Source organism: Nycticebus coucang, chromosome 8 (assembly GCF_027406575.1).
Source record: "Nycticebus coucang isolate mNycCou1 chromosome 8, mNycCou1.pri, whole genome shotgun sequence".
Lineage (NCBI taxonomy): Eukaryota > Metazoa > Chordata > Mammalia > Primates > Lorisidae > Nycticebus > Nycticebus coucang.
Window position 1 is genome coordinate 130435396 of NC_069787.1, and position 15222 is coordinate 130450617.

At 34.0% G+C, this 15222-nt stretch overlaps 1 protein-coding gene across 1 annotated transcript in view; it reads right to left on the minus strand.

Annotated features, from left to right (window-relative positions):
- Positions 1–234: 234 nt before the first annotated feature.
- SI (sucrase-isomaltase) overlaps positions 235–15222 on the minus strand; it is a 93881-nt gene continuing 78893 nt past the window's right edge. Inside the window, exons 41-48 of the mRNA XM_053600537.1 lie at positions 13062–13210; positions 10618–10702; positions 10477–10533; positions 9694–9818; positions 6119–6207; positions 3324–3373; positions 2772–2939; positions 235–791 (exon numbers count right to left, since the gene is read on the minus strand). Coding sequence (XP_053456512.1) covers positions 723–791; positions 2772–2939; positions 3324–3373; positions 6119–6207; positions 9694–9818; positions 10477–10533; positions 10618–10702; positions 13062–13210 — 792 coding nt within the window. The 3' untranslated portion in view covers positions 235–722. The remainder of the gene's footprint in view (positions 792–2771; positions 2940–3323; positions 3374–6118; positions 6208–9693; positions 9819–10476; positions 10534–10617; positions 10703–13061; positions 13211–15222) is intronic.

Consider the following 15222-nt stretch of genomic DNA (forward strand, 5'->3'; position numbering starts at 1 on the left):
TCTAGATCTGCCATATGAGGGTCCAAGTATGAGATGATAGATGTCAGCAAACACCAAAGTATGCCCTCATCAGATACTGGATTTACTAATGCCTCAGTCTCCAGCACTCCAGAACAGACTCTAGCACTGTGAGAAACAAGTATCATTTAAGCCTCCCAGTCTAGGGTAATTGTTATAGTAGCCCAAACTGACTAAGGAATTACCTTTAGGAAAATAAAGAGAAAAAATGCACACTTTATATAATTATATACCTTTTATTTCATTTATTTCATTTTCTAATTCAATGTACATATTAAGAAATAATTAAATCTTGTGACAAATGTTGATACATATCTCAATGCTACTAAACATTGAGGAACTATTATATACAATTTACCATTACACAAAGATTTCACTTAATTTAGAATTACCTGTTCAATTTATATCTTAGCTATACCTATACATATGTAGTAACTAGTTTACAGTTAGCTGATACTTAACATGGATAAGTAGAACTATTCACATTCTATTTGACATATTTTAGAAAACTGAATCCAGACCATGCTAATATAATAAGATTAACACTACCATCCATGTGCACTGTACAATAACATGTAGGTAGATGCTGTGAAAATTATATTTTATAGAATATAAAAAAACAGTGAAGAAAGATAATTATATGTGCTCTAAAACATGAATCCATGCATTTCTTCCTATTTGATGGCTGGAATTGATGGTGACCTTCAAGACCAGGAGATTTCAAATGGTTCATCGAGTGTAACATGTTGATTGCGCAGGTCAATGGTTAATACCTAAAAATAAGTAAAATGACAATTGTTTAATCAGAACCACCACATTTTTAGTTTTTTCCTGTTATAGAGGAGGCCATTTCCATTAAAAAAGACCCAGAAGTCAATCACAGGAGAAATAAAAATGAACAAATGGACCTGATTAAATTAAAAGGCTTCTTCTATCCTGTTTCCCCGAAAATAAGACATCCTCTGAAAATAAGACTTGCTTACAGGAAAGATAAGACGTCCCCTGAAAATTAGACCTAGCACATCTTTGGGAGCACAGCTTAAAATAAGACACTGGGGAAACAGGGTATATAGGCAAGGAATCAATACAGTTAACTGACAACCTACAGAATGGGAGAAAATATTGATATACTCTACATCCAAGTAAGGGCTCATAACCAGAATCAATACAGCACTCAAACAGATCAGCAAGAAAGTAATCAAATAGCCTCATAAAACAGAGGGCAAAAAACCTGAAAAGAAGCTTTTCAAAAGAAGATAGACTAATCGCCAATAAACATATGAAAGAAAGGAAAACAGTAGGGAGTTTCCTCAAAGAACCAAAAGTAACTTCCCATTTGATCCAGCAATCCTACTACAGCGTATTTACCTAATGAAAAAAGTCCTTTTATCAAAAAGATATGTGCATCCAAATTTTACTGCAGCCCAATTCACAATTGCAAAGATGTGGAAGCAACCCCAGTGCCCATCAGTACACGGATGGATTAATAAATGTGATATATGTGTACTAAAGAGTGTACTACTTGGTCATAAAAATGGGAAAATGTCCTCTAAGTAAATAGGATGTACTTTGTTTTTCTTTTTTATTTTTATGAATTTTTATTTTAGAGAGTTTGCCACCATTTTAGCAACAATCTTAGCAAATCGACCCCTTGTACAGAGAATGAAATTAAATCGATGAGGGGTGGAGTGACTATCAAAAGACAGTAAAGAGACAAAAGTCTTAACCAATTATGTTCATTTCTATTATTTAACTTTTGCACATGATGATGGAATTATTTGTAACTGTACTACATGAATTTCCATGATGCCCATCTTCAAATGTTATCAAGTTATTTTCACCCAAAGTCTAGATTTAGAAATATGCATCATTTTACCTCAATCATAAAAAGGTTCTGATTTTTAATTTATTGCCAATAATTAGAATTCTGTATGTGTTACTTTCTTTCACCAGAGACAATTTCAATTAGACCTGTAGAGAGCTTACTCATACAGATGATCAACTGCAGTTATAATCAAACAATCATCTGATACAATAATTTCAAAAACGTTACCATTACTACTTTTTCTCCTACCTACAAGATTCTCTACCTTGGCTCAGAAATTTTAAATTCAGTGATCAAATATGAAAGAGAGGGGGCATGTTGAAAAAAATCAACATTTCTTTACTGCCTAGTGTACACCAATCACTTTCTTAAAGGCTTTCTAAAATTCATTCTTCAATAAAGTACAGCCTCTTTGGATTAATACCAGATTTTATAGAAAAAGAACTTGAAAGGTAAAATTTAATGATTATCAGTCTAATGAAATCTGTGTGTATTTTATTACTGTCCTGACACGATCAAGGCAAGATTAAATTAAATATGTAAATAACACAAAAGGATATGTGCATAAACACATTTTCAGCCATGTATGCATAGCTTTAAACTTAGCTTTAAACATAGCTTTAAACTGTTGCCAAATGCTGGCAATGGTTAGCTGTTTTCTGGAATATATGTTATTTGAAAACTATAAGCAATAGATTCACAGGATTTAGTATAAAAAAGGTTAAGAGATTATTTTATACTGTTTATTGAACTAAAAAAAAAAACACAAGAAGAGCTAAAATTATTTTTTCAAGGTAAAGGCTAATTACTGGCAGCAATGAAACTTTCACATAAGAATCATGACTGCTTGTTTAGGGCTGAGAAATATAAGAAATTTATGTAGATGTATTAATAGCTACATTTAAAAATATTTTCTTATGTTACTTACCTCGTTGTCTGAGTCTTCGTTAAAAGTAACTGATACTTTATTTTCATTATATATTAGATTAACCTCATTGACAGCTGTTTTTTCTTTCCCCCACACATAGATGAGTCCAAGTATCATTTCACTCTTATTTATGTAACCGTTTTTCAATATAGTGCTTGTCAAAGTGGTCTGTAAAGACAAAAAGAAATAATTTCAACCTTTCATTTACAAAAGCAACTAACTTTTTAAAAAATATATATGTTGGTTAACCAAAAAATAGACAGTAGAACCTCTGTACATTGGCCACCCAAGGGACTCTAACAAAGTGGTCAACATATGGAGGTGGTCTACATAAGGAACTAGGCTTATTGTACTGATGCCCACATGTGGCGTACATCTGGTCTGAGAAAACTTGGTCAATGTAGGGAGATGGTCAACTGTGGAGCTTCTACTCCATTTCATAATACAGCAATTTGTGTAGTCAAATATTTGCAATGAGGTTTTTTATATTGGAAACATGGAATAAAACTTCAAATATTCTTTAAGAAATAGTATATTAATGACCTTACATACCTTATTTAAATTAAATTGTGCCAAGAAGTATAGGTCTCTTTCATAGGTGTCTGTAGAGAGAGAAAAAAAAGTGACATATTTTTATTTTCAAAGAATAAAGGTAAATACTAGTATATTTTGCTTCTCTCCAGTATAAAGGATAGCAAGGAGTATCAATGCATATCTAATTATTTTCTAAAGCTATTTAATTTCTTCAGACACAGTTCGAGGAGTGCTGAAAATGAAAGATGAATCACCAGGAAAGATCCTAAGGGGACAATGTAGATGTGTGTGTGTGTGTGTGTAGGAGGGTAACACAGTAGTAGCAGTAACAGTTCTAAAATCACTCCAGCACACATCTCTAGAAAGGAGGCCGGAAGTGCATACATGTGCAAGAATAAACATAATTGGGTGGTGATGGCAATGAATGCCTACTTGCCACCTCAGTGACCGACAAAATAATTTTAAAGGAAAAGAAATGTGGTGGCAACACATTGTCATTTAAGGAAAATTTCAGTTGTGACAGCTCTACTAAAATCAAACTGATACATGTAACATTTATGCCTGCCATCTTATCTAAAGTATAATCCTGTCATATTTACAATCAATTTTAATAATAATCTTACAATCTTATTTACAATGTTACTCCCTGCCACATTCTATGCTAAGAGGTATATATTATTATTATGCCCACCTGGATAAAAGAGGAAAGCAAGTCTCAAAGAGGTTCAATAATTGTCAAAAATGAAACAACTAATGATGTTCAAAGTCTGGAATGAAGTCTAATTTTCTTTGACTTCTAAGACTGGGCTGATGTTTAGAAAAGCAAACAAGCATGTATAAGACAAAAAGGGGAAAGTACAGGCCAATAAGGGAAACAAGTATTGAGGGAACTTTGAAAAAGCAATACACTTTAACTCTTTTCACTGTCATGCATGTCAGCATTGTTTTTGTTAATCCATTAAAATTATTTTGCAAATACTAAAATTAATATTGTGCCCCAAACTTTATATATATATATATATACAAAAAAAACTAACATGTGCATTAAGTAATTTATTATGTTCTGTGAGACATTTTCTTATTAATATATTTTAAATATTGTAGTTTTAATTTTTAAACATACTGTACAATTTTAGCATGAGTTTTTATGATTAATTTTTAAGTACAGAATTCTGAGATTAAAAACAAAAGTGATGGCTATTATGAGGATCTGGGCGTCTTTGTTGTTTTTAAAGAGGAAGATAAGGGCACCCATATACCTATTTCATTAGGATAGTGGCAAAAATTAACATTTTACTGAGTTATATCTTTATTAGAAGTTAGAATAACCAAAATTTACTTAATGTTTCCATATTTGATGATAGGTTCATCAGGATCTTCACTTTTTTTTTTCTTTTTCTTTATTTTGAGAGAGAAACAATTTATTAGCACACTATTTATAATGTGTCACAAAATTTGAATGTATTTGTTTAAAAAGGAAGGAATCCTTTCAAATGGATGCCCATTAACGAGATTGGTAGGTGAGAAACTTCTTTGGAGACTATGATCTAATAAATAGAGAGATGTGGCATTTGCCGTTGATTGTGTTTGCTACTAAGTAAAGAAATGTTAATGGATTACTTAAAAATTTTAGACTAAACTACATCAAATATACTGAAACTGTGAAACATAACAAAGCAAACAAATATAATTGGCTAAAACAATTTTGTATACTTGCATGAAGAGATCATAGAAAAATAATTGAACTATACTGAATTTCCAGGGATTATAAAAATCTGTCGTGGAAGGTGAATAGGGTGAAGTCCCCGCCAAGTTAAACATTAAAAACAAAAGTAACCAAACAAACAAGCAAAAACAATACTCATAAAATACAGAGGACTAAGTTACTTGAGTTTGGTTTCTATCTCCTAGTTTTAGAGGCACCCAAAACAAAGGTTCAGAAGTAAAGATTCTCTCTGGCCTTCTCCCATCTTCCTGTCTCTCACCGTCCAAGTCCAGTCATAGACATGAAATCCATTTTCACCCAAAGCTAGCCAACCATAAAGCTTAAAAATCCTGTTCTAACACCCCTTCACCTTTCTGTGTATAAAGAAATTAGATCCTTATTCCAATGAGGTTCTACCGTGTACCTGGGAGGAAGAAATGCTACTACAAAGAGGCCAGGAAGAAATGCTACACTGCTAGGTTTCCGCACTCAGGCTGCCTCCATGAGCTCGTACAGTTTTTGCACAATCACTTTTCTTCCCGATTGTTCCCACTTTATAGAATCTAAGCATAAAATCAGATAACTTTCCCTATATCTTCAGAACTTTATTCTGAAGCCCCCTATGTCACATAAAACTATGACAAAATAAGTTTGTTATGCTTTCTCTTGTTAACTTGTCTCTTTTTTTTTTTATAAGGGTGTTGGCTAAGACCCCTATGATCAGGTGAAGACAAGGATCACCCCTTTGCTGCCCTACAGCATCATATTCTGATATTAAATATGACTGTTAACAGTCTCAAGTCACTGTCTATTATGTGAAGTACCTGTGATATCTTCTGAAAGGACAAAGGTGGTAGATACATAATCCCTACCCAAACAAATTTTTAATTATTCAAACATTTACAACAGGGACTAACTATACTAAGGGAAAGAGAGGGGTCTTTAAATGTTTGTGACACTGTTTATCTCTTTAAGTTGATTTAACAAAATTTTAATGTCTTTGAACTTTGAGTAATAGTAATAGCTTATACTCAGCTTTCAAAGAATGATAGGTCACATAAAATTAACGTAAGAGAATATTCATGTCACCAATACATTTAACACTCACCTATACTGTCTCCATCATCCCAAAACAGAGTCCCCTGTGCCATCTGATTATCATCGGCAGCAACAATGAGCTTCATGTGATTTTGTCGACTGTAAGAGAGAAAAGTACAGATTTACCCATATTTATTGACTAGCTTATATCTAGTTATGGGATGTATCCACATATCCATATAAGCACTAAAGGAACATAAATATGGTAACAAGTAAGTAGAATGCAAACTGACATAGGATAGAAATCATAAAATCCTTTACGTTCAATAGAAAATAGGCATGTTTTTTGTTCTCAAGTTTACCTACCGTAATAAATCAGAAGTGGCCTTATATATAACAATTAAAACCACATTAAGTTTATTGAAATTTTATTTATTCTTCTCTTTTGCAATCCTGTTATTGCCCATTAAACACTGAGCTATTTTCATTTTTAATCTCTTATGAATTAAGTCTTCCTCACATTTCCGTACATAAACCACTGCATGATCCCTGGCCATTATTATAGGAAAGTATAGAGTAGCTAGCAAGTTCTAGGTTCTATCCCTGTAATAGACAATACCTCCCAAACTTGTGCCTCCATAGGCCTACTTTTGAGTTAAATACTTGCTTCATTGTTCAGTATCCAGCAATTTATAAGACACAACTTGTTTTAGGAACATCATATTGTTAAAGAAGGATTTCTCAGACAAATAGTTTTAACTGGGTGCCTTTCCAGAAGGATGTCTCAGAAGTCTCCTAAAATAGCCAGCATCTCTAGAGTTTAAATCTCTCCCTGTAACTTGATATTTTCCAGGTAAAAGATGTTAACATATCTTACCCTGAATACATATGCATTTCAGTTCATGGTCACTGGGGTAAAAGTATAACTTAGAAATATAAAAATCTGTTTACTCTGCAATTTCTATTGGATATAATAAGATTTAAGATTAAAAATAGTTTCACATCTTTTATCCTATCATGTACAATGGTCTCTCTCCTGTCTCATAACAAAAGCAAGGATTCTTCAAGGCACAACTTATAAATTGATTCCTCCCTGAAACCTTCGCTAATCACACGCAATCACTAATTTTATCTTATTTGGCATCAGAATAGAATACTGATGGAAATAGAGCTGGCTGGTTCTAGAACATGAGGTAAATTTCTTCATGCCAACTGAGACCATCAGTATGTAGACTATTGAGCTGAAATAGCTTGAAAAGAAAGAAAAATAGAGACCGAGTCCTCTAGAATGAGAATGAGAAAGCCAGGAATTTGGGTGACAGAAATAGAGATTCTGTGCCTGGTATAGGAGATTCACTCTTACATTGGTCACAAAAGGCAAAGTCGACTCATGGACTGTGGCATTATGGCTGAATAAGAGCGGGGCATACCAGGTAGAGGCCTCGGGTGAAGAAGATGGTGTCCTGTTCAGAAGTTATCAACAGTGATAGCAAATATCGGTATTCTTTCATCTTTACCTGGGACGAGGCTGCTAAAAGACACATCTGCTTCCTATGTGGACAGCAAGAAACTTAGTAGTTTGAAGGAGTAGTAAATTACCAGTGGCTATCTCTACATCTCATGGTCTATAAAGAGTCTGGAAATATATCACAGGACAGTCAGAAGAAGGCAGAGAAAGGGAAACAGGAAAGATGAGAAGGAAGGAGAAGTCTTCAAGCAACATTGACACAAAGTTTGTGAAAAAAAATTCAGAAAATGGAGTATTATTCGGTGCTTCAAAAAATGAGATAACAAGCCATGAAGAGCTATGAAGGAAACTTAAATGTACAGAATTATGGGAAGAAGTCAATTTGAAAAGGCTACATACTGTATGATTCCAACTATCTGGAACTTTGGAAAAGATAAAATATGAAGACAGTAACTTTACTGTAGTTGCCATGGGTTGGAGGAGGGATAAGCAGATGGAACAGGAGGACGTTTGGGGCAGTAGAACTACTCTCCAGGGTGCTGCAACAGTGGAAATACGTCTTTATACATTGGTTCAAACTCACAGAATCCACCACACCAAGAGTGAATCCAACTACTCTCCAGGGTGCTACAACAGTGGAAATACGTCTTTATACATTGGTTCAAACTCACAGAATCCACCACACCACGAGTGAATCCAACTACTCTCCAGGGTGCTACAACAGTGGAAACACGTCTTTATACATTGGTTCAAACTCACAGAATCCACCACACCAAGAGTGAATCCAACTACTCTCCATGGTGCTGCAACAGTGGAAACACGTCTTTATACATTGGTTCAAACTCACAGAATCCACCACACCAAGAGTGAATCCTAATGTAAACGACAGACTCTGGGTGGAAATAATGACTCAACAATAATAAGTTCAACAGTGTGGGTACATTTAAATTAACAACAAAAATATATATAATAATAACTTCAGGGCAGCACCTGTGGCTCAGTGGGTAGGGTGCTGGCCCCACACACTGAGGGTGGTGGGTTTGAACCCAGCCCTGGCCAAACTGCAACAAAAAATAGCTGGGCATTGTGATGGGCACCTGTAGTCCCAGTTACTCGGGAGGCTGAGGCAAGAGAATTGCCTAAGCCCAAGAGGTGGAGATTGCTGTGAGCTGTGACACACAGCACTCCACCAAGGGCAAAAAAGTGAGACTCTTAAAAAAAAAATCAATCAATAAAAATAACCTCTTTCTATATTCAAATTGTTTTCTGGTGACTTTCTTAATTTATCCCTCAGGTAGGGATGTTGTTCATAGGGGAGGCTAAGCATGTGGGGGCAGGGAGTTCCACTTTTGGAGAAGAATCTCCGGACTTTCACTTTTGCCGTGAACACGAAACTGCTCTGGAAAAATAAAATGCTTATAAACTGGTTCACAAAAAATTATGTGTTCATGAACTAAATTGTAGTTTATTTTACATGTTAGAGGCAGAAAAAAAATGAAGACAGTCAACATATAAGACTTTCATTTGTCAATACTTCCACATGTTATATGTAGAGGACAGAATTTTAAGTTATATTTTGGTCGGAGACATTTTCTTATTTAAAAGTGTTCGTTGGAAGACAATTTTTCATTAGTCTCTTGCATTTCTGCATATCATAGCATACACAGACCCTGATAGCTTTTCTTCTGAACTCTTTTAAATGCTAATTTAAAAAATAAAGAGAATTGGAAGACTGGGCAAATTTTTGAAAATACTTTATCATTTTATTGGTTTCTTTTCTTTCTTTTTTTTTTTTTTTTACTGTCTACTGTAAAAAAGAGAATGTCTCCCTTCAAACCAAAGGAAGGACAGGTTTGCGTGCAGCCCTGTCAAAATTGTTTTTTTTTTTTTTTTTTTTTTTTTAAACTTGGGGTTTCTCAGCTGTGACACAACCTTTATGTGGGCAACAACTGGCTGGGCTACTCCATGTCATCCTCGTGGGACTCGGAAGACTAGAAAAACTGTTGCTAATCTGAAGTTTCTGTTTCAGTCCAACAATAAAGACTTTTGTCTCTTCCCAAGCATCCATGGATCTGTGGCAAGATACTGCACTAGCTTGCAATCGGGATACGGTATCAGACCCTTTCAAATTCCTGTACCTCAAAATTTAATCTGAGCTCAGAAAACAGTTCACTGACCTGAAATGTGTGTTCTGGGCAGGCTCTTGACACGGTAGGATGTGGCCACCACGGACATGTAGGTTTATTGTATCAAAAGGAGCATTAAAAACATGAAATTGTCTTCTGACACCAATGTCTTGGCCCTGGAAATGAAAGGGACAGAAAGAACAAAAGTAGCAAGTCATAGAATCATGAGGAGTGTTGGTATGTGAGGGGACTCAGGTACAAAATCCAATGACATGCTTTTCAACTTAAGAAATTTTAAAACAAACATTTGTTCACAAAATCTTATTTGATTCACTATAGCAATCATTTTACTATAGTATTTTATGTATCCCATAATGTCATGGTATATATCTTAAATACATGAAGTAACATTTATTTTAAAATATATCTTCAGTTCCTCATTAAATATAAGTCCTTACGAAAGCTTTGAAAGTAATTTATAGCTAATTGATTTTGTGGAGCTGTCCCTGAGTTTTCATGTTCATTACCTGAGGAAGGGCTCAACTACCTTTAACGATCATCTTACACGCCCAGTAAAAGGCAATGACCTTTCTGTTTGTTATGTGCCCTTTCCATGTTTATTTGCTAAAATAACTCAATGACTAATAACAAACTGCAGCAGAATACCTTAACCCCCTTGCCCTGCATTGTTAATTTGATTCAGCTATAAATAGCAGGAAGTATCTTATTCTTTTAAGTGGAAAGTAAAACATACAGGTCATTGATGAAAAGGCTGAAACCAAACTATTACCCATTTCCATTGAGTCAGTTCCCCAGAATTCCTCAAACACTTACTGTATGGTAGTTAAACCACCGAGCATTAGGGACGTAGCCACGCACAGTTTCAGCATACTGCAATTTAAACATGTAGTCATTAAAAAACATATAAATCAAAGACTAATTATTTTGTGAACAAAATTATGTGGTCGGACTTACTGGTGTCAATACAGGGGTGACCATAAACGCCGGACCCCACAAGAACTGCTCAAATACATCCCAGGTTTCCCTTTCATTAAAGAACCTTGACAAAATAATTACATATAATTAAATTAAGTCAAAGAACTTCATTTCTTCAGAATACCATAAGTTAATGCTCAAATTCATTTGATTCTGCAATCTCGTTACAGACATCTGCCCAGAAGAAAAAAAAATTATTTTATCATAAAGACATTTGCACTAGACTGTTTATTGCAGCTCAATTTACAATAGCCAAGATATGGAAACAACCTAAATGCTCACCAACCCAGGAATGGATTAGCAAACTGTGTACCATGGAATACTATTCAGCCATTAAAAAGAACAGGGACTTTACATCTTTTGTATTAACCTGGACTGAGTTGGAACACATTATTCTTAGTAAAGCATCACAAGAATGCAATGTACTCTACTCTGATATGAAGGCAGCAAATGAGCTAATACAAGGGACAGGCAGGGGTATGAGCAAGTGGGGAGAGGGGAGGAGGATGGGGATGAGGGGTCACAGTGTGTGGCACACCTCTTGGGGGTGGGACACACTTACAAAAGGGGATTTACCTAACAAAGGCAATTAGTGTAACGTAATTCTTTGTACCCTCAATGAATTCTAAACAATAAAAATAAATAAAATAATCCTCAAATTACATTTTGCAATAAAGACTTGTGTGGATTAAAGTGAAGATCAACCCATGAGAATATTAAAAAACAATCCTATCACTTAGAATCCACTGTGCGGCAGTACGATACTTTATGAACAATTCTGGACTATGATGAAATTTCCTGAAAAAAATGCAGAGAATTGTGATGAACCTGTAAGACCAATTGAATGAAAAATCACCTTGGGAAGAGAACTCAAAGAGGCACAGATATTCACTTTTCCTAATGTATGTTCAGCAAGCTAGGAAGCAACTGTAACAAATACCTTGGAAGAAAACTGTGAGACTTGTGCTGTAAGAATCTTAAGCTGTTAACTTGAAAAGAGTTTGATAATCCTATTCTATAAAGCTGTCTAAAGCCTGGATTTACACATCTGTAAAGGTTTTTCCATATTAAAAGAGACCTCTGCATTTGCAATACAATGGCTAGAAAAATTTGCTTTTATAATTTGAGAATAGCCACTATTATATGCTCATGTTTCTTCTCCAACTGAAATGAAAGGTTATTTTTTAATTTTTTTAAAATTTTTATATTGTTTTTCTTTATTAAAAATTGAGATTAATGTTGGATTGGACAGCTGGGTTTACTCCTCCGTGGACTTCCCCTGAAAATCAAGGCCCAGTATTTTTAACAAGACTAAAGTCTGCCTAGTTAACAATGTTATGGTTGGAGACTCAGTCCAGAGCCATTAGTCCAATTATTCTGAGAAGTTTACAGGAATAAGAAAAAAGTTAAGAGTCTGGGAATGAAAAACACAGGGATCAATAAAAATAAAGAAGGGATTATGGTAAATAAAGTTGCTAAAACATAATTTGAAGAGGGTTTTTTTGTCTTTCGCTTTTTTTCTTTAAGAAAATTGAATTTCTTACATGAGTATCAAAAAAGAAGGCATTCCGATAAACTTGTTATTTTGATAATTTTATTTTGGATAGTATTGTTTTAGTTTTGGTAAACATACTGTATTTGCCCTTATGTTAGTGGTTTATTACTGGTGAAATCTAACATACCTTTTATTTATTCTGATAATATTAATGTAAGATGATAAAAAGCTAAGTATGCTAAGATTATGTTTTATGTTTTTCTTTTTCTATTTTTGTTTCTTTAATGTCAACAATAAGAATCTTCTTGTATCTGCCTTAAAAATAGAAGGCAAATGGCTTCTTAGGGGAAGTCCATGGAAGAGTAAAAACGCTAAAAATGTTTGCTCTCTAGGTAATAGACTTTTAAGTGTGGTCAGATATTAGTTGAAGCTTTCAGGATAAATCAAAGAAAAAATTCTAAGAAGAATGATGGAACTGTTCAAGTACATCTCATTAGCACATCTCAAGGAAAAGGTTAGATGGCCTTCCAGGGTCAGACATCTATATATTGTAGATTTACTTAATAAACCTCAAGTGATTAAATCATAAAGGATAATATTATTCTCTCCAATAAATTTATAAAATAGTCAATGCAATTTTGTGTATGAAACATCTGAAATAACATCTGGTATACATTAGTTATTTTTAAAAATATTATCACTTCTTAATAACTGACTAAGGTGTTTCATCTTTAATTGCAGATATTAGTCTGTTTATTAGTAGATTTGTTTATGTAAATGTTTATGGACCCAACATGAAGGCTAAAATAACTATTAAAACCTTTCCAATGTTTCCAATGTTCTATATTTCACTGTAAGAAGTTATTGAATAAATTGAATGAAAGCAACATCTTTATAGTAGGGAAAAAAAGAGAAACTTTGTACTTACTCATGCATGAGGGGTCGGATAACAGTGCCACCATGAGCATGAATGTCATGCATTTGTGTATAGAAATAAGGCAGTAAGTTGTATCTGATATTTAGAACGTCCCTTGCCATTGTAACAAAAGTTTCATTCCAAGAAACAGGATCTTGTCTCTGAAACAAAGCAAAATTATGTAGTTATAATCCCTTGCCCTCGTTTAAATCATCATGTGTAAATACACCTTTGGAGGGAAAAAGTAGGAAATGATACAATTCATTGTCTTTTTCTATGTATATTCTTCACAAAGATCTTACACAATAGTTTTTCTATCACATGATATAGAGAGAAGCCATAAAATGATATTTGAATTAAAAATCACATGAATTTCATGATCTGATCTAGTTTAAATGAACATCCATGAAGAATAGCTCATATTTTAGTATGCTTATGTTTGCATTAGCAAATCCTTCCATCTCAAAAGACTAAAACGAAAAGTGGGCAATTAAAAGCCTGTAAAAATGTTGTTGTATTTTAATTTGTATTAGAGAAATAAACAAAGCTGTCACAGTATTCCATGGGGAAGGGATAACACTTTTGATGATTGGTGTTAATATCAACAAAACTGGGGCACTTTAAAGTTGTCATGTTGTTGTTGGATTTTCAAATCTAGAAAATTCCAATTTTTCTAGATTTCAAGCGTAATAAAATTCAAATGATGATTATGATCACTGCTGTGTGCAGTGTCAGAATAGGCAACACCTTGGAAATAAAAACAATCCAAGAAGTATTAAGCTACGCAGGACCCCACTGTTTGTACTTCCAAAGTAAAAGAAGAAGAAAAAGACAGAGATCGTTAATATGATTTCAACTTTAAAATGTTGGTATACAGTATTTAATTCTAAGAAATACATTCCAAAGTTCAATTACATTAATTTATATTTAGACTTAAGTGCAGGTTTCTACCTCTTAGATTTTTATTTACAAATACTTCCTCAATCTTTCTCTCAAATAGACCAATAACAAGAACTGAGATTAAAGAAACAATAAAAAAGCTTCCAACAAAAAGAAAAAGCCCGGGACCAGATGGCTTCATACCAGAATTCTATTACACCATTAAAGATGAGCTTGAACCTGTACTGCAGAAGGTATTCCAAAACTTTGAGAAGAAAGCAGTCTGCTTCAACATGTTCTATGAAGCAAATATCACCCTGCTACCAAAACAAGGAAAGGACCCAACTAAAAACAAGAATTACAGACGAATTTCACTAATGAATATCGATGCAAAAATCCTCAGTAACATCTTAGTCAACATATTACAACTACGTATTAAAAAAATTAGACATCATGATCAAGTAGGTTTCATCTCATGGATGTAAGGCTGGCTTAACATACACAAATCCATAAATGTAATGCACTATATCCATAGAAGCAAAAACAAGGGCTATACGATCCTCTCAGTAGATGCATAAAAGGTATCTGATAAAATTCAGCATCATTTTCTAACAAGAACACTTAGGAAAATAGGCATAGGTGGCTTATTTCTTAAAATGATTGAAGCCATCTATGACAAACACACAGCTAATACCATCCTGAATGGAGTAAACCTAAAGCTTTTCCACTTAGAACTAGAACCAGACAAGGTTGTCCTCTATCGCCATAACTGTTCAACATAGTGCTAGAAGTTCTAGCCAATACCATCAGGCAAGAGAAGGAAATAAAGGGTATCCAAATGGGGGCAATCAAACTCTTGCTCTTTGCCAATGATATGATCTTATACTTAGAGAACCCCAAAGACTCTATCACAAGACTCCTGGAAGTTATCAAAAAATACAGAAATGTCTCAGGATATAAAATCAATGTCCACAAATCAGTAGCCTTTGTATATTCCAATAACAGCCAAGATGAGAAGCTACTCAAAGACACAATTCCCTTCACAGTAGCTTCAAAGAAAATGAAATACCTAGGAATATGTCTAACAAAATAGGTGAAGGACCTTAACAAAGAGAATTATAAAACTCTAAGAAAAAAATGCAGAAGACATTAACACATGGAAGAACATACCATGCTCTTGGCTGGGAAGAATCAACATTGTTAAAATGTCTATACTACCCAAAATAATCCACAGAGTCAATGTAAACCCCATTAAAATACCAACATAATACTTTGAAGAACTGGAGAAAATAGT